This window comes from Perissodus microlepis, chromosome 20 (assembly GCF_051167445.1).
Source record: "Perissodus microlepis isolate ML-2025 ecotype Zambia chromosome 20, ASM5116744v1, whole genome shotgun sequence".
NCBI lineage: Eukaryota > Metazoa > Chordata > Actinopteri > Cichliformes > Cichlidae > Perissodus > Perissodus microlepis.
The window spans coordinates 14,728,264-14,755,481 of NC_140480.1; the positions used below are offsets into that span (position 1 = coordinate 14,728,264).

Below are 27,218 nucleotides of genomic sequence, written 5' to 3' on the forward strand. Positions count from 1 at the left end.
TGTTGCCTCACAGTTTCAACAGACAGGGTCCTGCATCATAAACAAGGAAAGGCTCAGTCTAACAAAAACTAAGAGCACTCTGAATCACTACATTGCACAGCAGCATCCTGACAGCTGCCCTCACTGTTGAGAGGGTTTTTCTTACTTGTTTTCTGGACAATACCAACAATGTGCTGCACGGGCTAAGGAGAGTCTGTCTGTATGGGAGCAGGAAACAGAGGGGAGCTAAGAAGGAGAGATGGGTGGGGGTAAGAACAGAGAGGTAATTGTATATGTAAGAGTGAGGCAACACTGGCAGAAGAGGTAGAAGAAGGAGGAATGGGAGTAAGAAGGAAGGGAGAGACGTGTTCTTGGGATGGGACGACTGCAAAACAACAAGAGGGAAAAAACAAGAGGAAAGAAGAGGCAGAAGGAAAAAACAGAGGAGCTTCACAAGATGGGAAGATGAAACATTGAGTGTTCATATCTGAACAGTGATCAAGAGTGAGAGCACAGAGCAGAGGGATGTGAAGAGTGTGATTGAGTGGCACAAAGAAATAGGGTGAAAAATTGGAGGCCTAGGTGTGCTCAAGAAAGTTGAGTGGTTGCAACTGCGTGTGGGAAACAAAGAGGAGCAGTGAGAGGGGGCGGAGGCAGGAAAAATGGGGAGTCCACAAGCAGCAGGACAGAGTTGGAGAGAGAGGTGTTTTTAAAGTGAGCAGAGAGGGGCAGAGTGTATCCTTCCCTCTGTCCCCGGAGCAGGGCTGATCAAGAGCCAGGAAAAGGGGAAGGGCCTCCGTCTCCTCCTCTCCAGCTGACAAAAACAGCTGCCCAGGAACCCAGGGAGCCTGGAGCCTGTTTAGAGGACGAGGGGACGAGGACACGGAGAGAAAGTGGAGGAGGTGGAGGAAGGACAGAAGGAAGAGAGAGTGAGAGGAGGTGAAAAACAACCCCAAGTCCAGGACCCTGTCCACCTATATGGGTTGCGTCCTGAGTTTGGACTGGTGCGGGGAGGAAGAGGTGCAACCGGTGCCAGTGGTCAGAAACTCATCTCTGAAAAGGAGCCTGGAGAGGAGTGAGAGTGGCAGGATGAGACTTACAAAGGTCAGTGTGGTGATGTTCATGAAACTGTACATAAATCTCTGTGAGCATGCCTTTCCTAGATCATATACAAGACATCAGGTGTCACAGTGCAGAGATTTCTGACTACGGTAGCTTGGTTCTAGTCTGTTTCTTATCCCCACCATGGTCTAGACTAAAATGTCTTATTACTTCAATATTTATTGGATACAAATATCCATGACCATCTGAGGAAGAATCTTAACGTCCATTACATTTCTAACTTAAAATTAGGTTAGGTTTCTACTTATCCACTAAAGTATCCCAACAAATGTTGCTAAATCACGGTTTCCATTTTGGCCCAGACTAAAATATATCAAATGTTAAATATTTATCTTATTCTTTTAAGGATGAATCCTAACATCCCTGAAAAACGACAGGTCCTTTCTTCTGTCACTAATATTAGGATCATACTAAACAGGTTCTGTAATCATTTTGATTAGCCCCTTACTTTTCAATAGGAGGGCATTCATGAGCAAAAACCTGCCTACTGTAGCTAATAATATAGCAGCCTACCTCAGCTATATGCTGAACTTGTGCTAATGAGAAAATATTAAACTGCCTATAGTGACAGGTTCACATTACACCTGCTAAACATCAGCATACTGTCATTTCACCATGCACCAGTTAGCATGTAGCTTTAGTGCAGACACATAGAACCATGGCCTCTTTACCTTTTTTAAACACACATAACATGTTTTTCTGATCACAGAAACAACAAAACAGCATAAAATCATCATTATTATTAGTATGCCGATTTAATAATTTTAGCATCCTACTGCAGTTCCCTCTCAGAATAGCACAAGGGCTCTTCACTTGTTATACTTTTAAAACCCACTGCCAAGCAGAGGGGTCAAAGGTCAATGTGAACTGCAACGTTAGTGTTGCACCACAGTGAAATGTTTGTTGATTGAGTCACAGACACGTGCTGATCCAAAGATACGAAAAGTGGCTGTTTATATTGGTTCCCTACAAGGAGTCTCTGTATGTGTGTGTGTGTGTGTGACTTGTCTTAAAAGATGATGAGGATGACACTGGCATCTTCAAGCTGTGCAGCTACAATAGTACTTTTGTGATAGCCTCCACTGCTTGGGAGTTACCATCATGTAAACAGAGGCAGGCTAGCTGGCTGTAGGGGGGGATCTTAAAGGGCCACAGAGAAGCTTGATCTCTGATCACTAGTTCATATCATGCTGGGGCTCGTGCAGATTCAAACATTTGTTTACAGTGCCCAAGTCTGCTTGGTTGCATGCATCCATCCCCGTTTGTTTTGCATGTGTGCATGTGTGTACAAGCTTTTGGTCCCAGTGGCTCCATATCACATGCTGAGCAGCGTGGGAATGTGGAGCCCTCTGGATTACGTCATCCTGCTGTGACTGACCCCACTGCATGGGTGTGGGAACAAGCTAGATCCCAATTATCCAAGGAGTAGGAGGATATAGTTGCCTTATCTATTTTTATGGTCTATTTTTTTTATATAAACTTGTTTTTCACTTCTTGGGGACTTTCAGATTTGAACTAGCATCCATGTGACGGGTACTGCAGTCCAGATGCAACTATGTGTGAGAGCCTGACGAATATAAATGAGGTTTTAATGCCTTTATACTCTGGCAAGAATCACGCATATACATTCCTAAGCAAACCCATGCCAAGTACTTACTGGAAACACTTAGCAACAAAAAATATTATGGTCCACATGTAGTTCTCAGATTCTCATTCACTTGTGCTCAGAATGCTCCAAAAATACTCCACAGAGCCAAATTGGCCTCCTCATCCAGCGATTATTGGACAGTTGCAGATCTTGAGAGTAGCTCAGCGTCAATAAACAACATTCTAAGATGATTTGTTGAACTAAACAACTCCTGGCAGCGAGAGTCAGCAGTACATGTGGTTCTCTTTAGAAAAAAAGCAAAGCAGCAAGCACTGTTGTTGTGTGATGATCCTGAGCAGCATGATTTCCATATGATAAAATTACCTTTCTGAGTTGTCTCATAGTGTGTTGTGATTGCAAGCTAGAGCATACTGGTGCTGAAAGTTAAATGTCTTATTATCTTGGCAGGTGTCTTGATAAAGATGTGTTTAATTTACCCATAAGCACAGCCAAGGGACAGAGTCTGAGAGTCATTAATGAAATCAGTTGGGAGTTAAATCTAATATGACATGTACTCTGTGTCAGCTTCCTTTGACAAAGAAGGGGAAAAGCAGGGTTTCTTTGAGCCACGTTAGCAGCATGACTACAAAGATTACCAACAATCTGTCAGCTACTTTGGTCCACAGTGAAATATTTCAGTTTGGTGTTGAACAGTGCATTTAGATGACATATCATGTTACTTCCTCATGCAATACAATAGCCAATGCACAGGCATCGTTATCACATATATTTTACATATACTGGCAATTTAGTAGTATTTTTAAATTCTTCAGTTAATGTGATACATCATAAAGTTGCTTTATTGTGAAACCTCTGTTATTGAGGACAAAATCATCAGTATTGTTTCTTTAGTTAGTCTATGATTCCTACCCTTCATTTCAGTACCTTTTGCAGGGATTCAAGGGAATTCTGTTGTCAATATTCATGGTTCCTGGAGGGTGATTCCTAATGACTTGGTGGTCCTCTGACTTTTCCCCTAGCTACAACACCAGGCCAAGTTTCCCACTGATGTAGCCAAATATCATTTTAGGTTCTGAGTGAAACCAAGCAGACACAAATACTCAGGAAGTAACTGTAATGACAGTGACGTATCCGTGTTCACAGGGTCCTGTGTTCCCCGGTGCAGTATTTACCCTCCTAAACACAACAATTTCATATTAGGTCAAAACAAAGCTGAGGAACATGTTGTTCAGGTTCCACTTATATGACATAAATGACACAACCTTCAGAATGTAGGAATGATTTTTCATATAATTCGGTGTTATTTACAGTTAGGTCCATAAATATTTGGACAGACACAACTTTTTTTTTTTTTTTCAAATTTCTGTTCTGTACATTACCACAATCAATTTTAATTGAAACAACTCAGATAGAGTTGAGGTGCAGACTTTCAGCTTTAATTCAGTGGGTTGAACAAAACAATTGCATTAAAATGTGAAGAACTAAAACATTTTAACACAATCCTTTCATTTCAGGGGCTCAAAAGTAATTGGATAAATTAAATAACTGAAAATAAAATCTTAATTTCTAACACTTGGTTGAAAACCCTTTATTTGCAATGACAGCCTTATTTCTTGAACTCATGGACATCACCAGATCCCTTGTTTCCTCCTTTTTAACGCTCTGCTGTTTAGTGTTCACCAAGTGAAATGTAGCTCAATTGGGTTAAGATCAGGCGACTGACTTGGCCATTCATGAATATTCCACTGCTCTGCTTTAATGAATTCCTTGGTTGCACTGGCTGTGTGCTTTGGGTCATTGTCTATCTGTATTATGAAACGCCCCCCAATCAATCTGAGTGTATTTAGCTGGATTTGAGCAGACAGTATCTCTCTGAACACCTCAGAATTCATTCGGCTGCTTCTGGCTGTTGTGAAGGAGTTTCTCTTCAAAATGGAAATGATTCTGCAATCATCCACCACTGTTATCTTCCGTGGGTGTCCAGGTGTTTTTCCATTGCTGAAGTTCACCAGTGCTTTCTCAGGATGTGCCAAACTGTATATTTTAACACTCCTGATATTGTAGCAGTTTCTCGAATGGGTTTTTTCTGTTTTTGCAGCTTAAGGATGGTTCGCTTCACCTGCAAGGAGAGCTCCTTTTACCGCATGTTGTATATTCACAGCAATATCTTCCAAATGCAACCACCACACGTAAAATCAACTCCAGGCCTTTTATCTGCTTAATTCATAATGACATAACAAAGGAACTGCCCACACCTGCCCATGAAATAGCCTTTGAGTCAAATGTCCAATTACCTTTGGTCCCTTTAAAAAGAGGGTGGAACATGTTAAGGAGCTGAAACCCCAAAACCCTTCATCCAATTTAAATGTGGATACCCTCAAATGAAAGCTGAGAGTCTACACATTATGTCCATGTCCATGTCCAACAGCCAAAAGGTAAAAACCCTATAATAACAGAGAGAAAACCTCAATAATACGACAACGCCCCCATGACCAAGCACTTAGTGAGATCCATCCATTTTCTCCCGCTTATCCTATTCAGGATTCTGGGAAGTCTGAAGCCTATCCCAGCTGCAATAGCACAAAGGTGTGGGCAGCCTGGACAGGTTGCCAGTCTGTCACAGGGCTAACACAGAGAGACAGACAGCAATTCATACCTACAGCTAATTTAGAATCACCATTTAGCTTAACCACTAACTGCATGTCTTTGGACTGTGGGAGGAAACCAGAGTACCTAGAGAGAACCCACACAGACATAGGGAGAATATGCAAACTCCACACAAAAAGACCCTGGATTAAAACCCAGGACTTTCTTGTTGTGAGGCAACAGTCCTAACCACCACACCACTGTGCTGGTTCCACAAAGAAGTGGCCTAAAGGCTGCAGTCTGCCTCCATTCTGCAGTTAAATATCCTAAGAACCACGAGTAAGCCAGCAGTCTGAGAGCAAAGGGCTCTGTTGGGGTAATATGGTACTATGAGGTCTTTAAGATTAGGTCTGATCATTCAAGACCTTATATGTGAGGTAAAGGAGTTTAAATTTAATTCTGCATTTATAACGGAGTAAATGATAAGAAGCCATTGTGTCATCTGGCTTCATGGATAGATTAAGCTGAGTATCATCTGCATAGCACTAAAATTTCATGCGATTCCTTCTAATGATAGTTCTTAGGGGAAACATGTTTAATGTATATAGAATTGTTCCTAGCACTAAACCCTGTGGAACTCCACAATTAACCTTGGAGTTAACAAATGGAGTCTATTAAATAGATATGATTCAAACCACTGCAGCGCAGTCCACTGTTAGATTATTTACCTGCATATGATCAGTTAGCTATTTTAAAACTACACTTTCACAATATTTGAAATAAAAGGAAGATTGAAGACTGGCCTGTAATTAGCTAAAACAGCTTGGTTGACGGCTTTTTCTCCCCCTGATGGGACAGAGTATGTAATCCATTCTGCTTGTTTGTGTATTTGTTAGCAGTCTGGCATCAACAGGTTTCAAGATATATCATGTTCACATTTTATGTGATGGTAGATACCAATAACAGCTTGGGATGATGGGCCAAGGTCGAAGTTATAAGGAAGGAGATTCAGAAGGAGTCGTGCTCTCTGAGTGCTCTTGTTAAGTAATAGTTTCATTACTAGATGTACAATTGTTCTTAAGAGGCAAGCTAACCAAAAAGAGTGAAGTGAGTCTATGGGTACTGATACACTTTTAGAGACAGCCCCAGGTGTTTGATAGATTTTTTTCCCCCCAAGTTTTACTCACCTGTGACTGATTTCCCAGTCAGTCCTATGTTCAGTTCTTGTAGTTTATTTTGTCATTCCCAGTGTCTTTGTTGGACTCCCTGTTTGAGCTATTGTTTCCTGCGCACATTTTATTGCGGTATCTTGGTTTCACCTTTTTTATTAAATAAACCATTTTTTCATTCAGTTTCTCTGTATGCATTTGGGTCCTCTTTTGGATTCTTGACAGAAGTACTCCATCTGACATGTAACAAAAAGTAGCTTTTTGAAATGGTGCAACTCAACCCACAAGGTCAAATGAAGTGTATCAAATGAAGTTCATATTGTGCAATTACAGAGGGGCAATGGTGCAAATATGAAACTGCCTATTTTGGAAGATTGTAAAAACAATCAGATATAACCCTCGCAGTTGAGAGTGAGTAATTTAATTTGTTTTTTTCAGCCAGACTGGGGGGAGGGGGGGGGGGGGGGGGTCAACTTCTGAGAAAAAAATGCAATCACACTATTTTTATTCTTGTGTGTGTTGTTGGCTGTTGAAGTACTGTATATATAAACCTGGCATTGCAACAACACTTTTATATGTATTTGTGTAGCTTCCCTATAATTTCTCATGAGCAACAAAGTTTAGATTGGCCATGACCAATACAGAGGCTGTGAGCCACAGGCATTCACTACAAACACACACCCAACAGGGGAAGGAACAATGACTGGTTGGGGTTAAATATAGACACCCCCCAAAACCAGAATAGACTAGAAAAGAATAGAGGAGAAATAGAATTGTCACACTCCTGCCTTTAAGGAAAAAGGTAAGTTCCTGTGTAAAGTCCGGGCTCAGGGGGTGGCTGTCGTAGACTAGATTCCTGTGGCTTGCAAACAATGATCTGTCCCAAACTCTGCGCAGGCTTTGAGGAATGCCTTTTTGTGTGTATGTGTGCGCGTGTGTTTGTGCATAGTGGTCATACAGATGAAAGCTGATGGAGGGAAAATGGGAAAGACATAAACCATTTCCTCCCTCAGTAAGTCCCCAACAAATCCCAACACCACCCTTTAAAGAAACACCTCCCAGCAAAGTATGCACAAAATATTTTCTTAGCTTCCACACAAAAATGTTGATGCCCGACTCTCGGGTAAGTTCCACAAATGTCTAAGCAGCTCTGGCTGACAGAGAGGATTTTATTGAATTCATCAACGCAATAAATGCAAACACGTGCTCTTTCGAGTCTTCGGGATCTCTGTGTCTCGCTCTTTAGCTCCTTCAACAGCTGCACCTTATCAGGCCTTGGCTTAGCACTGTCTTACACAATCCATCGTCTTGCCACACAGCCCCCTTTTTCTAGCCTCCTCCTCCCTTCATTTCCTCTTGCCTGGGCTCCCCCGTTTGTCTCGTTTGCCTCCAAGTATGATCAAGCCTCTAAAATTCTGTCCTTCTGCAGGTCAAACGAACGCGTGCAGCACCTTGCATTAAAAGCTTGCCAATTTGTTTGAGTGTTTGCCAGAAATGTTGGAATTCACCTCTTCTGTTTCATCCCCCTCTTTTCTCCTCTCCATCTTTTCCCCCAACATGACCCTCCCCCCCACTTTGCTCGACCCCTCATTCCAATCCCAAGCACCAGTTTCCTGTCTCTCCTGATCCCTCGACATTTTGTTAGTCTACCTTTTTTCACCTCACTGCTTTGTTCTTCACCTCTTATTCCATCTCCTCCTCTTTCCCTCCTCACCTCCCTCCAAAGAGAGGGAGCTGAAAATCTATCAAATATTTAAACTTTGCAAGAACCCCCCCTAAAAAAAATCAGTCCTCACTTTCTATTATGAAATTCTTGGAATATGAGCTAATAGAATTGGCCGCACTACTGCACGTGCTGTTTAGTTGGTGATTGTGTAGGTAGGTGGGTGACTGGAGGGGTTGTAGCACATGTCATGACTCACAGTTGGATTCTGCACTGATTGGTAGGGATATACTGCACAGCCTTAATACCTGAATGTCATTCTAACATATATGGAAGCGACTACAGGACTGAGGCAGCGGGCAGACATAATGCTGTTTGGATTTGCAGTCTCAGGCAGGAGAATATTATGGATTACAGTTTAGGGCAGAGGAATCCACATATAAGAATATATGGGCATGTATGGGGTGTAATCCAGAAAGTTGGTTGTTTTCCTGTTTTAAATAGATTTAGAATCACACAAAACCAGACTTCGGTCTCCTTTTGAGGTTTAATACAAAAAACAAGCCAAAAACAACAAAAAGAAAACACACAAAGAGAAAGAAAGCTTGAATAAGAAGCTCAAATACTGGAAAAAAAACACCCTGCGTTTTCTCAGCTGCAGACACGTTATGTTCAGAAAATACCTGGAAAAGAAGCTGGCTCACCTGCTGTATTTCTTTTGTTTGGCCACTAGGTGCCGCTACTAACACACGAGTTACTGTTTACTGAACAGAATCAACTTTTGGAGAGTTACTGTTTAGCAGCTGAGTCGATACTGGTGCGCAGGGAGGTTTAGTGTGGGGCACAGGGGTGCTGACCACAGACACATGTCAGGTCAAGAAAGAAACTTTTAAACAGTAGGCTGGGTTGGATTTGTTTTTAGAAAGAAAAAAAGATTGATAAGATCGTTTTTGCACAATGCATATCCACGTGTATACATTGCAAAGAAAGGTCAAACTGGCGAAATGCTGATCTCCTGTGTATTTATTGCTAAAATAACCCTCAGGATATGAAAAGGTTCACAGCACAACCACAACTTTAGGTCCAAGTAAAGTGCAGGAAATTTGACAGTTATTAAGCTGGAAGAGCTAAAAATACTTTAACAAAGAGCCAAGGCTTGCAAAAATACTGCTGCAACACTCGCGTATGTGTCAGAAATACTCAATTAGATTTAAACCCTTCCAACTGCACACATTTACAACCGTACCGATGTAAACTGTGTGTAGATGATATTCATTTTTGTCTCCATTCATGTTCTGCTTGTTTACATGCTTGTTATTAATCAAACGTATCAATGCCTTAATAATCAGTAAATATGCACTATTTGATCAAATAAACAGCTTGAATTGTAATTTGCGGTCTGGGTTAAAACACCTCGATCACACCAGAGCTTCTAATGGAAATATTAATATGCTTAATTCAGCCAATCGGGAGTTAGGATCTTTACGCTCCCCTCCAGAAACCGACCAATCAGCGGGGGTTACAAATTCCAGTAATAGTACTCCACACATGCTTTTCCCTGCTTTGCCGCTCCACCCCGCAGTTCCAGCTCTGGAGAGGGTGGACCGGAGTAAAGAAAACAAGTTATCTCATAGTCCCAGGCCATGTTATTGATGGCCTTCCTGAGAATGAGGGGCAGCCTTTAAGCCTGCGGATATGAATAGCGGGAAAATGAGCAAGGTAAGAGGAGAAAGTCTACTAAAGCCCTGGTAAGAAAGTTTCGAGGGTCTGGTCTAGTCTGTCTTGGCTCATCGATCTCCTGATGATTTAATAGTCAGTATCTGCAGTGTAAGTGTGCGCGGAGGAGTTTTGGGTGGGTGTATGATGCTGGGTTTTCATGCACATGTGTTGGCTGAGCAGTTGCGCACTTTTGACAATTTGACTGGCTTAGATGTAAAATTACGTTAACTTTCGTCTGTAGACTGTTTTATTTTTATTTATGTATTTTTTTTAGAAAGTCGGTAACTAATAAGTTTGTGGGATTCATTAAGAGTTTCAATATACCTTTGACATACGTATCTGCGCGTGCTCTCTGACAGTCACATGTTCGCTAATGTTTTTAGCTATTGAGTCAACATTGAAGTTTCAGTGATTTCGGGGACTTTGTGCTTTTCTCAGGGAAGTTTCTTGATGTGTCGCACTTCATTAAACGGACATAAAATGGTCTTGAATAGGGTCATGTGACGCATTTAGTCCCCCCCCCCCAACCACACACGCACACATAGCCCCACCGTTTCTGCGTCAGCGCCAGCCAGGAATTATTCGGGGCGATCGTGGCTCAAGGGTTGGGAGTTCGCCTTGTAATCGGAAGGTTGCCAGTTCGAGCCCCGGCTGTGTCCTTGGGCAAGACACTTCACACGTTGCCTACTGGTGTTAGTCAGAGGGCCCAGTAGTTTCCAGTTCCATCCACAATCTGTAGAACATAAAGCTGTCTTTCCTTACAGCAGTGATTTCCTTACACTGTATAGTCCCTTACAGTGCAACTGGTATTGTTGCGGCAAGACTGCCACCCTTGCTGGTCCGGTGTCCACCTCTGAGAATGGGAACTGTACTACTACAGCAGCTCCAAAGAAATGGCACCGTCAGCACTGTAGCACTGTACTTTCCCAACTTTCTTGGGTAAACAGGACAAACCAGAAACAACACAATTCCAAAAAAACAGACAACAAAAAATTGGTTTAAGTGTTGTTGTTGTCATTTTGGTTAAAAAACTAGCTTGAACTTGTGCTGTTTTCTTCAGCCTGTGTTTTTCAGTGTCTGCTCCCTGCTTGATGTGCGCTCCATACACCAATGCATGTCCCAGTGTGGACATGCAATTTTGATTGTGTGGTTTTACAGCTGCAGAGTTATACTGTCCTGTTCAACCATGTGCGCCGTTGAGTTTTGAAGTTAAATGAAATCAGTATTTGAAGGTTTACTTGCTAAACGTGAACTAGTTAAAAGAATTTGAGGAAAGCACATAGATTTTATTAAAAATGAATTCCCAGTGTATTCCCAGCTGTGTCAACATAAATTGGCCAAGAACAACAGCTGGAAATGCAACTGGGACCTTCAGTCTGACTTTCCTTTTGCTTGTTTTTCTTCATTCACGACTCACAAAATGACTGTTTTACAATGATTTCTATCCAGTGGAATATACTGTCTTTAATTTAATAAAAACTAATTTCTTGTATTCACACTGGAGTAGGCTTAAATCACTCAGGCGAATATAATTTGCCGCTTTCAGTCTCGTGGCAATGAGCCAATGCAGAGCCTATGCATGTGTGTTTGCAGGGATGCTGTGAACAAAAATCTGTCACACAGGCTTCATCGTGCAAACTCAAAAGCAAGGTATAGTGTGCACACAGGTGATTGATGATTGTTCATACAATTAGCTTTGGCTCCACATCGTGATTCCTGCTTGTCAGAGTTCCTATCTTCCTTTCCAACATGAGGGAAACAGCCATGCATTAATAACAAGATAACATTGTGCGACCTTTCCTTTGGTCATTTTTCTCCTGTGTGAACTATATTCGGTGCAGATAAGTGGAAGTCGGGCTGCATTTCGATCAGATCAGAGAGGAAGCTGGTGATTAAAAAAAAAAGTTCCAGCATTCTGGAAAAACTTGAGTAGCGTGTTCAAATAACTGTCCCGGTGTAAGCATGTAAGCCGGCTGCTCTAGTGGAGATGTTCAGTGACCAGCAGTACAGTGCTGTGGTTGTTTTCAGTGTACAGCAGCTATACTATATTTATAATTACTGGGTGTAACTGAGAAGCTTGAAGGCCCAGGAACGACACATTCTGTGTGCTTGTGGCACCTCCTGGCCACTGCCAAGTCAAGAGGTTGAAACAGAAGCTGGTTCACGTTCCCCTGGATATAAAGCCGCAGTAACAGCTAGTCACTCACACCTGGAAAATTCTTCACCGTAAACACAGGATGAATCTAAGTGACTCCTTTATACTCTAGCAGATGTTGCAACTGGGATTCTTAAACAAGTGTCAGATCTGGAACTACGGCAGCATACTTTACATCCCTTAAAGTCGCGCACTGGCTGAGGCCACATCGCAGTACAAGGGTAACATTTTTATTTAGCAAATGCAACAAAGGTTGTTGGTGGCTTTGCTGCAATAAGACCTTTCTGTGTTTGTGTGTACGCTTGCAGCAGGAGTTCCACAAGGGAACGGAAGTGTATCATGGCAGCATGTTGACATCACCTCTGGAACAGGGAGTCACTCTGTTCCCTCCACTGCCTGTCCCACCCTTCGGACACATGCATGCACACACGCGCTTATAACACATGCAGGCTTTGATGTCAACAAATAAGAAGCAGGAACTCAGATACCCATGAGATGTTCTCAGTAGAGGGTTGGATTTAGGTTTACAGTTAGTCACAAACCGACCACTGAGCCGTGTGATCTGGTGCATAAAATGAACATAATGTAAATACTAGATGCCCACAATTGAACAAGTTTGGGTTATTGTGTTTTGTAAGGTAAACTCATAATCTGATAGACCATAAAGAGAGGTACAGTCCATCCAGAAAACTTTACTTGTTTCACATTTTGTCTTGTTATAGTCTTATTACAAAATGGATTATATTTGTTTTTCACCTCGACAAATCCCCCCCCCCCCCCCCCCCCCAAAATCAAAACAAAAACATAACATGCACATAAGTAATCATAGTGTTTGCTCAGTACTTTGTTGAAGCACCTTTGGCAGCTATTACAGGCTCATTATTTTTGAGTAAGATGCTACAAGCTTGATCCAAATATTTTGGGGCAGTTTCTACAATTCTTCCTTGCAGAATCTCTGAAGATCCACCAGGCTGGATGAGCAGTCATTTTCAGATCTCTCCAGAGATGTTCAGTCATATTCAAGTCTGGGCTCTGACTGGGACACTCAAGGACATTCACAGAGCGGTCCTAAAGCATTTTCTTTGTTTCTTGACTGCGTCCTTAGGGTAGTCGTCCTATTGGAAGATGAACCTTTGCCCCAGACCAAGGAACGGAGCACTCTGGAGCAGGTTGCCATCAATGATGTCTTTGTGCATTGCTGCATTCATCTTTCCCTCAACTTTGACTAGTCTCCCAGGTCCTGCTGCTGAAAACCATCCTCACAGCATGATGCTGCGACCACCACGCTTCACTGTAGGGACGGTATTGGTCAGATGATGAATAGTCCCTGGTTTCCTGCAGACATAATGCTTGGCATTGAGGCCAAAGAGTTCAACCTTTGATTCATCAGACCAGAGAATTTTGGTTCTCATGGTCTGAGAGTCCTTCAGGTGGCTTTTGGCAAACTCCCGGTAGGCTGTCGTGTGCCTTTTACTGAGGAGTGGTGTCTGTCTGGCCACTCTACCATACAGGCCCGATTGGTGGAGTGCAGCAGAAATGGTTGTCCTGTGGAGGAAGCATCTGGTTCTTGGTCGCCTTGCGTTCTATCTCGATCACTCAAATTGGCAGCATGGCCAGTTCTCGGAAGAGACCAAACTTCTTCCATTTATGCATGATGAAGGCCACTCTGCCTTTCAAAATCATGTCCAATTAACCAAATTTGACAGATTGACTCCAAACAAGTTGTAGAAAATATGTGAAAGATGATCAGTAAAAATAGGATGTACCTAAGTTCAACTATGAGTGTCATGGCAAAAGCTGTGATTTTCAAGTAAGAATATTCACTTTGTCATTATGGGGTATTGTGTGTATAATTCTAAGTTGAAAAATTAACTTATTTGAGTTTCCAGATGGACTCTAGATGCTGAGAACTGTTTTTATTAGTATTGAGCATCAAGCCTGAATTCCTTGTTTAAAGACTCTTCCATTTGAGTCAACTGTAAATCACCAAATTAAATTTTAAACTTACACTCCTCCTTCAAAAACAACACTAAATATTAAAAATGGTTGCCTCTACTTTTTGTTTTTTGTTTCTCTAGGTCGTAGATTTTCTAAACCTGTTAACTCCACTGCTCTAAGTCACTATAACAACACCAAATTATCTGGTGATGCTATAGTTGGCTTTCTTTTACAGTCTTTTTATATAGTCCCAGTTATTAATTGATTTGCAAGTATGGCAAAATTAATGATGAACATTCATTTTTGTAGCTCATTAGAAAAGCAGTTTAAATCAATGAATGTGTTGTTGGGGTTGGTGAATACAGTCCAGGAACCAATCTAAGTCTATCAGATTAAAATCACTGATGTACAAGTAATACTGAAAACCCAGGCGTATCTGCTGGTACTTTCCAGATTACACTCTGAAACACCTGCTCCTTTTTCTAGTGCAGATGTCATGTGCAGCAAAAAGGCTTTAATAATGATTTAAAGATGTAAAGACAAAAATCCCATTTCATCTAAAAGCACTAGGAAGACTTTTCCCCCTCTGGGGCATGTTCAATCTGTCCTCTTACTGAGGCCATCTGCATCTGATGCCGAGGTCACAGTCACCAGTCCTGCTGTCAGGAATGAACCACTCCCACACAATGCCCATCATTGTCCAAATATCAAGACTATTTTTAGTAAGAAACGAAAGGGTAGGGGCAAGAGAGTTTCCAGAGATGTGTGGGTGTGTGTGTGTGGCTGCAAATGGCTTGCTCTATGTGCGCATTTGTTTTTACATTTGTAGGCCTGTGTTCATGTCTTGTTTGTGTGTTCAACCCCTCCCTCGTTCAATCCAGCTACTGTTCTGTGGTGGTTGGCAGGAGGTGCAGTGAGAAAGGGGAGGGAGCTCTGGTTAGAAAGCATCTCTTTGACACCATTAAACTCTCCGTTCCTTATTCTGCCAAAAGGCTAAAAATATTAGAAAAAGGACCCACTTGTGCGTAGCAGATGTTGCAGAGGGGGAGGTGGGGTCTTTCCTGCAGCACACGGGGACGGGAAGAGGAGAGCGGACGTGTGTCTGTTTTCTCCAGCTGTCTGCAGGGATACACGTCTGCACGTGAGTGTGTATGTGTGAGCAAAGTTTTTCCTCTTGAGGTCTCAGGTAGATGTTTGCAACTTCTGTTAGTGCTTTGGAAATGTAGACAGGCCTCAGCTGGTTAGGACTGGAGCTTGAATGGCCACATGTAGCCTATTCTTATGAAGGTTTGTCCATCAGTAACTGTGATGATTAAAATGAGCATCTATAGTGAGACCGAGTCAATTGATTTGGTGGTATTATTATTATTATTATTATTATTATTATTATTACGTTCAGAGAGTTTTGCGGTTCTTTTCTCTAACAAGTTGTTTCTTTAGGGGCTCTGAGTACTAAATGGTGGGTAACACATGCTTTACCAGAGGAAGATGTTTTTTATCCAGTGCAGCAGTGACAGTAATTGCTATCCTGGGGACCAGGCTCTGCATCGCAGGTTGTTTTTAGTGCTCATGCACTCAGACTCTACCAGCTGTTTTCTGTTGTAATCCTACACAAAGTTGTAAACCTCCTTCACTGTGGTTTCCTCTGCTGGACTCCCAAGTTGAGCTGACGGGAATGTTTCAGGAGATTTGAGTTTTGAACTCAGTTTGCACACAGCTTTCCATCAGTGCAGCGGCATGTCTTACAAATACATGAAAAAGAGATGCTAACAACAGATGGACATTAATGCTTTTGGCTAATGCTTAGCTCTTTCCTACGATGCAGTCATTTGTTGTTGAATAATGGGAGATATAAGTTCCCAACTAGGAAGAGCCATCGAAAATAAAAAAAAAACTTCAGAGCTTAGGAAAATGCTGATATTATGTAGGTAAAAGCAAATTTAATCTGTAATATTGTTTTAGATTGTGACTGTCAAAATAGACGTACTAAGCTCGGTTAGACAAGTTTTTTTTGTTTTGTTTTGTTTTGTTAAATAGTAGCTAAACACAGTTGTCACACTAATTAAGGCGCTACATAGAGCAGAACCCTAATGTCATTAGCAAGATACACTGTATCTCTGAGGAGTCAGGTAAAGCAGTATCTGTCATATCCTGAAACTGCCTCAACATATTGTTTAACATACAAACCATCTTCTTAAGTGATTTTAAACTCGTTTTTTGGGTAAGGAAAGATAAAGGGGCTAAGCTGAGCTTGCTAACATAGTATAAAACATTTAGCTTAACAGCTACATTAGCTAGTATTTTCCTATATACTCTATATATTCAATGTTTATTTAAGAAAGCAAATATAACATTTTTCTTTTCTATTAAATAAGCCTCAAAAAATGACTGACTGTACCTTTACCAAATTTCATTATGTGGGATTATTAATTTGAGATTAAAACATTCTTTAAAATACCAAAAATTATCAACAGGTTACTGAGTGTTATGGAGCAATATTAGCCTTGTGTTCCAGAAGCATCAACTCAAGTTAGCATGTTAGCCAGCTAGCATCGGCGTACCTGTATGCTGCTTTGTGTCATTTGTGTCATACTTTTAACCAGCTTATGTAGGAAAGGGAGCAGTGTGTCACGATTTATGACATGAATCACTATTGGAAATTCTGAACACATTTTAATGACCACTAAATCTCTGTTTCCATGATAATTAGTTATTGAAAAAAAAACAGACCTTTCAGCTTTTACTTATTTGGGGTTTTATGGAGACCTGGAATGTAAACATGCCTGTCTCTAAAGCACTTTGGGTGATATTCTGTTGTTTGAATGTTCTGTAGGACAGCGGTCCCCAACCCCCGGGCCACGTACCGATACCGGTCTGTGAGTCGTTTGGTACCCGGCTCAGGTGTGAAATTCATGGTTTTCAGGGTTTTTGTTGTTATGTTTTATCTTTTTTTTTTTTTATCTATTTTATTGTTAACTCGGTTTCCCTGGGTCTTTTCCCTTGTGTTATGAATAAATCTTCTATTTTTTGGGTACCGGTACTGGTTTTATTTTGTTGAATTTATTAGAAAAAACACCTTAAAGGCCGGTCCGTGAAAACATTGTTGGACATAAACCGGTCCGTGGTGCAAAAAAGTTTGGGGACCGCTGCTATAGGATATCGATAAAACAGACGTGTGACAGCTGATTTTTAGAGTATGTCTGATGTATAATGTTTCATTTCTAAAACATAATTTATTTCACACAATTCAGTGGGTTACATCCTGGACTTAGAGGATAGAAAGTATGATATCATTACTGGCTTTGATATTGATTAGATTGATATTTGAATTGAATCGCCCACCTCTGCATCCTTGTAGTGTTGATTTAAGGAAAGTTGGCTAATAAACAAAAGTAGCAGCTGCTGTGTGCAACTGTAAAAGAACATCATTTTTACAGTAAGATATTACACATATTTAACTTTTCGATTACTATTTATTATCTTTGTCTCTTCTGTTGGAGGCATATGGTGCCATCTATTGTGGGCTCTAATGAAACAGCAGTTATTTGCTGCTTTTAACAGCAAACAGACGAGTCATAATAATTACAGCGTGCCAAACCACCTCACTTCAAGTCAACTTGGTACCATGACTGAAGCTTGTGATCACATGGGTAATGAGTTTGCAGATGGTCATGTTTTACATAGTGCTTGAAAGACTTTTCATCCGTGTTGGCTTAAAGCATGCGTTTGTTCTACTAAATGATCCTTGGGATGAGATTGCTTGGTCAACAACTGCTTCCAAGTTTGAAGAAGGACATTGGAACCTCTGCGAGTTAATCAGCAATCTTAAAACCAAGCAAATGCCACACTTCAAACATTTGGTATCCATTCATTGCCCTTGTTCTTGTTACACAGAGGTTATTCTGCATATAGAATCACCATATTGTGTTGCCTTTGTTACACTTTCTTGGTTTTCATGCTTTTACCCTCAGGTCCTCTCGCCTGAGAGAGGCTTTTTAAACACCTTAACAAAGAATTCAGTAGCAGAGCCCCGTATCACTGTCTGACCATGATTGCCTGTGGTGGGACTATATAGTGGTCTTGATTGTGTCTGGAACAGGAAGAATGCTGCCAGCCTTTCCTCAGTGTGTTTATTTCTCAGCCCACATCACCGCTGTGGTTCAGCTGACAGTAACTAGTTGCTTTTTTAAATTTCAGTGTAGGCCCCCTTGTGTACAATAATGTATATTTTAAAGGTCTATTGCATACTTTCATAGATGCATGCTAAAGTCCAGGAGGAGTTTAACTAACTTGCTTTGTCAGTGGGCTTGAATGTCACTGCGAAGCAATAGAAATAGAATGTGCATTACATAAAGGCAGCAAGACTGGTCATGAGGAAAGGCAAAGGAGCGTTTGTTGTATTCAACATTGTATTGAGTCAGAAGATACGTCAAAACAGGACTTGATAAGATGATGCTAAACTGTAATGAAATCTGAGTGGATTTTGGTCTGCTAATGTGATAAAAGCACCAACAAGAATAGACCATATGAGTCAAATAAAATAAAAAGTCCCAGCATTTAAAATGATACGTCACCCACAAGTACTGGCAAGATGAGCTTTTCCAGCCATGTGTTATTATATAACATACTCCAGCCCCTGAGCCACCCACCCTATCCTCCTCCACCATCCAAGGTGCTGCGGTCGCAGTACACTTGTACAGCAGCAGGCCAGCAGCCGCTGCACACAGCAGGCACGAGGGTGATGCCAGGCGAGGCAGCTGTCCAAACACTGTCCGGTCCCTAGAACAGAGCCAGGGAAGCAGGATAATGGAAGAAGTGTGCAAACAGCTCCCTTTCTTTGTTGCCAAGGAGTAAAAGCACAAGCAGAGGCAACAAAACCCTTTTTGTCTCTGTATCACTTTAATTATCCAAGGCTATGGACACGTTATGGACACGTTAGCAGCACGATTGCTTTCTTAAATATAGCTGTTTACTCTGGGTGACGACAGCACTGGTGCGTGTTCGGTGTATGTGTGGGGGGGGAGGGACTCGTATTTGATGTCAGATAAGACCCATTATGCAGCAATCCTCACACTTGGCCCATGGATTCGTATTGCAAACCTCCACAGAGTCATATGCAGATTTGATCCCATGTTGAGAAACAAAGACTCCATGGGTGGAAATGACAACACGACACACATTAATGTACCCACACTGGCACACACGCATGAAATCAAACACACATACATGTACACTTGGAAACATAAGAAAGAAAAGATGGGATTTTCTTGTACTTTCACTTTAATTAGCTGTCTAGTTCGATACGTTTGCTTTTCCCCCCCTCTCTTTTCACAAATCTTTACACACACACTAAGGATTAGAGTTGGTTATGGGCGGGAATCTCATGGATTATTACTGGAAGACAGTTACACAACCAGAACAGAAGTTTGAGAGGCAAAGGGAGTAAAAGAAGCACCTTCATTCATACACAAGTCTGCATGTTAAAACTTTAAGCTTCTGCTACTGTTATAACCAACTTACTCACCCAACTTTTATTTTATCTTTTATTTGTCTCTAATTAATTAATTTACACTGGACGCTGCAGTGAAATGACTGTAGTTCAAGAGTGTCGAACTCCAGGCCTCGAGGGTCGGTGTCCTGTAGGTTTTAGATGTGTCCTTGATCCAACACAGCTGATTTAAATGGCTAAATTACCTCCTCAACATGTCTTGAAGTTCTCCAGAGGCCTGGTAACGACCTAATCATTTGATTCAGGTGTGTTGACCCAGGGGGATGTCTAAAACCTGCAGGACCCCGGCCGTCGCGGCCTGGAGTTCGACACCCCTGCTATAGGTGGTGTAAGGATGACTGACTGAAAACATTGAACGTCTGCCAAGTCGAAACTCTTGGATGAAGGTTAAACAAGGACTCTTAAGTGTTTCTAACAGTAGCATGTCTAGTCCAGTATTAGGCATGTAACACAGTGTAAACCTTTGTTATGTGTGTGTTTGTGAGCAGGCAGGCAAAGGAGAGCCCCACATCTTCAAGGAGAAGACTTTCAAGAAGAAGCGGCAGTGCAGCGTGTGTCGGCAGAGCGTCGATAACGTGGGCTCCTTCTGCAGAGGTGAGAGTGCTCCTGTGTTGACTTTCTCCCACTAATTTGGTTATTATTAAAAATAAAACCAAAGAAAGAAATTGGACACAACTGTAAGGTCACTAATCCTAACCTTTGTTTTTTTTTCCCCCTCCCACTTGACGTGTTTTTCTCAGTATGCAAAACAGCCACCCACAGGAAGTGCGAGGCAAAGGTAAGGATCGACCGCCAAAGGAAATAGTTTCAGGCTTGACTTAGATGGAGAAAAATAAATTCTGTATCACTAAACACAAAAATTACAATACAGAGGAAATTTTGATGTTACTTAATGTTTCACAAAAAACTGCACACAACAAGGATAAATGCCAGTTTTCCATGATGTTTGTTATTCACATTTCATGGCATCCAATTGTAGAATTAGTGCCAGCTGGTTATATCAGAGAGCCCAGTTTTTAGGGCTTGATTGACAGCAAATACTTTGGCAACAGTTCTAACCTTGAAGGCTAAGTCCTCATCCTAACCCTGATGTTTTGTAGAAAAACAAGATTCCTGTCCCCTGATTGCAAAGACGGGGTTAACACTGAGGTGAAGGCTACTTCAGCAGCTTTTCAAAGAAAAATCCCAAATATTGGTTCAGTTTTCTGATGAGTTTTGGGGCTTTGCACTTATGGCTAAACAAACAACACATGAATTTTTTGTGAGAATAATTACTATTAGCATCCCTTCTTAACCCCAAGTCTACCCAACACTGTGTTTTGGAGAAAGATAAAAATGACTTTTAGTCTTTTTTAAATGTGAATAGTTTTTGACGTGTCATTTGAATGATTATTGTCTTTGTTTTTTTAGAAGAACAATTTCATAAGAACAAAAATTACATATTCTGAATGGCCAGAGCAAGGGGAGAGGTCTAACTTAGATGGATACAGATATTATTTGCTGTAAACTTGACTCCTGTTAAGGTCACTAAATTAAATGCATTTGCATGTACTCATTAAGCCAGTTCCCAGGCACTGAAATGATAAATGACATTAAGGAAACTCTTTGGGGTTGTCCAAACATAATGCTGTCACATTCTGAGCTGAAGAGGATCATGGGAGTGATAATAATATGAAATAGACTTCTTTTTTTGTTGTTGTTTTTTTTAACGACGTGCTAAATAAATACCACAAGTTTATAAAGCATAACAGTGAAAGGTAATGTTACTTTATGATTAACTTTTACCTCAAATAAAGGTATAGGCACATGACAGTATCTCTATAAAAGCAGACATCTCAGGAGCCGTTCTAAAAAGAAGCCTGTTCATTTGCATTCCTCAATGTAAGCTGCAAGCCTTCCTTCGAACACCACACTGCTGGCTCTGTGAAAGAGTCATTGATGGAAGTATGGCATAATGAATGGACAGAGTGATGCTGAGGGGGAGAATGTGAAAGGTGCAGAAGGCTGAGGCAGGGAACCTTGGCAGGCAGCAGCTGACGGAGATAAAGCTAAGGGGTGAAGGCATGTGGCAAAGACGAGCATCATTCCTCTAGCATCCCTCTGTCCTCTTGTCTTTTATCTGCGGAGAGCCTTGGGGATGAGTTCAGAGATGAAAGGATGGCTTTGAAACAGCACACGCAATAAAAAAGTAAAATCAGCTTTTTAAGGACAGCTTGTGGTGTTGGTCGCACGGAGTTATAGGTTGGTTATGACTCTAGAGTGGACATAGACCAGTAAGCCACAACATTAAAACCACCGACAGGTGAAACAAAGAACAACAAAAATGTCTTTACAATGGAATGCTCTGCTGGGAAACAACCTTTGATACATACTATCCACCTAAAATATTGCTGCACCACATCACTGACTACAGTAGTCTCCTATACCAGTGGAACTACCCCTCCAAACTGTCAGAGGTGAAGGAACAGGCCTTATCTGTGTCTATGCTTTCGCAGTCAGAGCTGAGAACCTACAGAATATAGGAAGATGGTTTTGATGTTGTGGTTGACTAAAAATAGTATTTGTTTTCTTCCATTGTAGGAACTGTCTGTCTGTATGCGTTGTTGTCAAAGAGAAACTTCAAGGATTAGATGAGTTTTCAGTAACACAGCTGGTTTCTTATTTTAATTTAAAAGTAATGCAACATAGCATTATAGCAGCACAGCTAGCATGATTGTGTTTAGATGTAAAACCACAACTTAAAATATAACTTTACTTTTTAATGACTTTAGTCAAACAAAATGCAGTACAATGTGTTCACTGGTTAATTAAGAGATACTGTTAACTTCACCTTTAGACATAATCAGAGATTTAATCTGTTTTTAAGCTAGGCTAGGTGCTAGCTAGAGCGCTATGTGTTTGTATAGCCATAAAAGGCTGTGTCAGTGTTCTTGTTTATCTTGTCATGTGATTTTGTTAACCACAATTCTAGCCCTGAACTGAAACCCTAACCCTTTGCTCTGGAGACGAGCGACAATTCTTTTGGGAAAAATGTAAATAAAGACTTATTAATTACAATGTTTGTGTAAATTTGGCTACTTATGCTCCTCATTTAGCAGTACATATTTTAAATGGTGAGAAATGTTCCAGTGTTTTCCAATTTATTAGGAAAAAAGTTGATTATTCCACAGATATTTTATATTTTTAAGATTAATTACAAAAAAACAAAGATCGGGATGTTCTTAAACAGCCTTACTATAACTGTCTGATGTGTGGTTGTTGACTGGGAGTTAAACTGTGATATCCATCGCTGCTGCCCAGGAAGGGAGAGGTCGGATAAGGGAGGGTGTGGAGGACTGGCTTCTCTGTCCATATTAGCTGTTATCTAACCCTACGTATAACGCAGAGACTTGAGGAGGGATGAAGGAGTGGCATTGGTCTTTCCTAATGTGAATTCAGATATTTGAAGTAAAGACAGAGACACAGCAAACTGAATAAAACTGAATAAGCTAATACGTGTCACCTGGTTTGTGGTAAACAGGTGTAGTTACCTATGTTAGATCAAGGCTTCAGTTGCTTTGCATGCCATTCACGTTGATTTTGTTAACAATTACATTGTCTTTGAATCGCCCAGCTCTCCTCTCCGGTTTGTGTGTGTCTGTGTTTGTATGTGTGTGATATTCCTGCATACACACACACACGCCTAAGCACTTCTGGAGGTCTGTCATCTGTAAGGCATTCTGTTTACCACACCATTCAGTATGTTGTCAGAGTAGAATTCAGCTCTGTGACGGTGGGAAAAAAAGAAATCATAAACCTACATCTCATAAAGATTGACTGGTAGTGATTGTACTCTGCATGTTTTTAATTTCAGTTATTCTGCTCCCTGCTCTTTGCCCATGAGGTCAGCAGCCTCCAGCTTCCTCATCTCTGTCTCTATTAAAAAGAACAGACTCTCACAGAGACGAGCAGAAGGCCATAAACAGTTTTACTTCAGCATGTTCTCTCTCAGTGAATAGTCTCCCTTATCTTTGATCCCAAGTGGAAAATTTAGTCCAAAGGGAATTTATAGGGGGTGGTGGGGAAGGAGATGGCGGGGAGAGAAGAGAGAGGGGGCGAGAGAGGAACAGTGGGAGTAGGAAGGATTAAAATTAGTGAAATGCAGCCCGTGACGATTTGACCGGCCCGTCTGGGCTAATTAGGCAAGAAGAGGCATTTCCGCTGGTCAAACTACGGGCTGCTGGCTAACTACTTGGTTCCCAAACCGAGTCACGCCCACCAGTGATCAGTCAGGTAGGATCAATGGATGTGTGGCTGACTGCCAGATGTGTTGTATCAGACAAAACAGAGCTGACTAACAAGAGCTCCTGTAGATTGCTGATGGTTTCTTACTGTAAGCAGACAAAAGGGTGAGCTGTGCTTTGAATTGACATCTGAAACCAAAGGCAATCTAAAAGTTTTAACTTTGTTTAAACCCTTCGTATAAGGTCATAAGAGGTCAAATCTGATAACATTTTTTCCTAACTGGTGTTGCCAACCATCCATTCATCTATCCATCCATCCATAAATACTTTTTCTTCAGCTTATCCAGTTAATGGTTATGGGGGTGCTGTAGCTTATCCCTGCTGCCATGGGAAAAGAGGCAGGGTACACTCTGGACATGTTGCCAGCCTAATATTGCAAATTAAATATAAATGAAATTGCACATTTCACAGTTTCATGCGTGTATTGTTGTACTGCTGTTTTTTGCTTCATCCACATGAAGCAAGATTTCTCAGCAGAACAAGATAAGCGTTATTTACTTTCCATGTTTTAAGTATTATTTCACCACTGGCTGTCTGTGACTGCAGTTCAGTGAGTAAAGGAAAACATTTCAGAATGGAAGTTCATTGTTTTAGGGGTAAGTCGTCCTGCAGATGGTGTATGCTTATGCTGGTAAAGTGGGGCTGCATATCACAGTAATTACACTCTCTGGCCCCGCCCCCCACATATTGGGATTGCTTATTGTCTCTCGTCCTTGTCACAGCTCTCATCCGCTGAACATGTCAAAATATATTTTACATGAGGCTAAGCTGTGTGCCGTTTGCATTGCCTGCTGTTCTCTTTACAAGAAGAGGATGTACAATCAAGTACAGATAGAGTGGAAGTGGGGGAGGACGCAGGGATGGGGGAGAAGAGCAACATAACCCGCCTGATGTTTCTCTGAGCCTTTCATCAAGACAGTTGTGGTTGCTTTTGTGCTCCTCAGGGCTCTTTTTTTCTAATAAGGAAATTCAAAACATAGAAGGACTTTCAGGAAAAGAACCCTTTGAAGTGTCTTCTGCGCACTTCCTCTCCTGTGACAAATTTCCTGAAGGATTCAAAAGACTGTGTTGCCACTTTCTTTCCTTTTTTAACTTTGCATTAACTAACGTGACACTCTCAAAAACATCAAGCAGTTGCAGGCTAACAGAAGCGATGAGTGGATGGAATTTTAGAGCAATGTCAGAAACAAAAAGTCGACCAGATTCCCTGTTTTCCCAACATGCAGCTGACCCCGACATCCCTGTTACTCTACAGACTTCCTGTCACTATAGGAATATGTCACTCGTTGCTATTAGAGCATGCCAGCTGCAGCATGCTTTTAAGCAGTCTCCTGTAACAGGGAGGCTTAAATAAGAAATATCCATCGCAGCAGTTTACTGTAAGAAACCTTTTAATTGTTTCAGTAGGTTGTTTTTGGGGGGCCTCAGTGACATCAGCAGCAAGTCATTCTTGTGGCGTCTAGCCGGGGCCTCTGGTTCCCCCCCTGCAGTTCCAGTATTTCACTAAATACTCGTGTAGTCAGCATGAGTCATTCAGGATAACAGGATCCAACTGCATCATTTTAACATCACTGGGACCATGACCGTCTCTTCTGACTCAACGAACTTTATCACAGACAGCTCTGGTAATTGCTGAGATAAGTTGGCATGTTTTCAGTTCCTGTGTGTGTGTGTGTGTGTGTGTGTGTGTGTGTGTGTGTGTGTCCAGTGCAGACTAAGCGAGAGAAGGAGCTAGTAAGCGTTGTTGATGAGAGTTAAAACCATAAGCATGACAGCTTACTTAGCCAAGTTGTGACTAAGCCAGTCCACTCTGTGTGTGTGTGTGTATGCGTACATGTGTGTGCGTGTGTGTCTTAGCTAGGACATAAGCTGTTCTAATTGGCCGATGGGTTTGTTCTCAGAACTTTTGCATATTTCACTTCACTTCATTTGTATCTGGTATTTCATACATCATTCAAGGAGCCTTCTTATAGTGAGGGCAAGACCCAAGACTATTATAGAGAATAATTATTAACTGTACATAAGATAGACCATGACTGTGAATTCTCGACTTCACAGTTTACAGCCTTAACTTTGCCATTTTTTCAACCATTTCAATCATTTTCGTACAACAATTAATAGGAAGATGAAAAATATATATTTTTTTTTAATTTCTACCACCATCATCAGCTCACATCTGTTTTGATTATAAAATCTGAAATCTGTTTAAATATGCCTGTCTAATACACAATTTTTCTAATTATTTAAAAATCCCAAAGTGTGTGTGTGTGTGTTTGTATTTTTTCACTTATAAAGAAATGGGTCCATGAATTAGCACAGGCAGGGCTGGGCTGGCACAAAAAATATCGGCCCTGGCAATTTCATGTTTGCGTAAAAAACATCTATAGTATGTGACAATTTAAAAACTACATTTTAGCTACTAGCAGTTGCTCATGGTTAAAGGAGCCATCCCAGTCCAGCCCTGATCACAGATGAGGCTGAGCACACTGTTGGCGTGGACTGCCTGTATCTGCACGCCTGTTAATTTGAAAGTTACAATAAAATTTTCACTGTTAGATGTCATTAGATTGCAGATTGAATCAGGTGAGTTCTGTTTTCTTACCCCTCCCAATCAAAGTGCATAATCCTAGCTACGGTGGCTGCTATAGGACAACTCACTTGGCTGACAAAAGGTTAGTCGTATAATGGCTGCATGCGTTTTTCATGTTTCTACTACTGTTTGTGTAAAAAGAAACATTTGTCCACATTATATTTTAACATGTCTGAATAATATCAACACTTAAAACTAAATTAGGAAAGAAAAATGGACTTTTGTACATTTGGTATAAAAGAGTAAATCGTTCTTAGAGACAAAAACTATCTTTATACCAAGTTGAAAAAATACTTTCCCCCGGGGTCTGTCATATGTGTGCCTGTGTTTAATTGGGTTTTCCTGTCTTGCCTCTTTTGGCTGTTGTACCCAGTCAGTTCACCTCCCCAGACCTCAAAGAAATAACTGAAAAAAACCTAAAAAAAAACAAAAGTCAAAGGAAGAGATGGAAGACTGTGACCACAGTGGCGTCTATTTTGTGAATTGTGGTGTAGTGCAGGAGGAGATGGGTCCTAAAACGGTGGTTGACATTGCCCATCTGAAGAATGGAAATGCATTTTTGTGCATATGCGAAGACTGCAAATATAGAAAGAGGAGGAGACACTGTGCTTTTGGGAATTGTGCAAGTGCCTGCTTATCGACAAGATGAATGAGAGACGGCGCCCAGCCGCAGAGCGTAGACGTGGAATGAAGATCTGTAATGATGCCCCACATCGGTTGGCTCACAAGAGGTTTTTCCATTGTTGATCTCTCCCAATCACATCATGACCCCGGCCTTCCTGTGTTGTTTATTTACCCATGTTTATTTTTATCCAGCTTCAAGCTCTCCGCGCTTGTTTGGGTTGGGTGGACGTTAAAGATGGGTGGATGAGAATGCTGTGTGTGTGCACACGCAT

General features: G+C 41.3%; 1 protein-coding gene across 5 annotated transcripts in view; it reads left to right on the forward strand.

The window, feature by feature from the left end:
* The first annotated feature begins 328 nt into the window (after positions 1-328).
* The window catches only part of tns2a (tensin 2a), a 60,339-nt gene continuing 33,449 nt past the window's right edge, over positions 329-27,218 (forward strand). For 3 of the 5 annotated variants that reach the window (XM_084918296.1, XM_084918297.1, XM_084918298.1), the window contains exons 1-3: positions 329-1,083; positions 19,938-20,043; positions 20,190-20,227. In XM_084918296.1, coding sequence (XP_084774422.1) covers positions 958-1,083; positions 19,938-20,043; positions 20,190-20,227 — 270 coding nt within the window. In that variant the 5' untranslated portion in view covers positions 329-957. Of the gene's footprint in view, positions 1,084-9,356; positions 9,848-14,973; positions 15,082-19,937; positions 20,044-20,189; positions 20,228-27,218 lie in introns of those variants that run through there. The other 2 variants (XM_084918299.1, XM_084918300.1) reach the window with 2 other exon arrangements.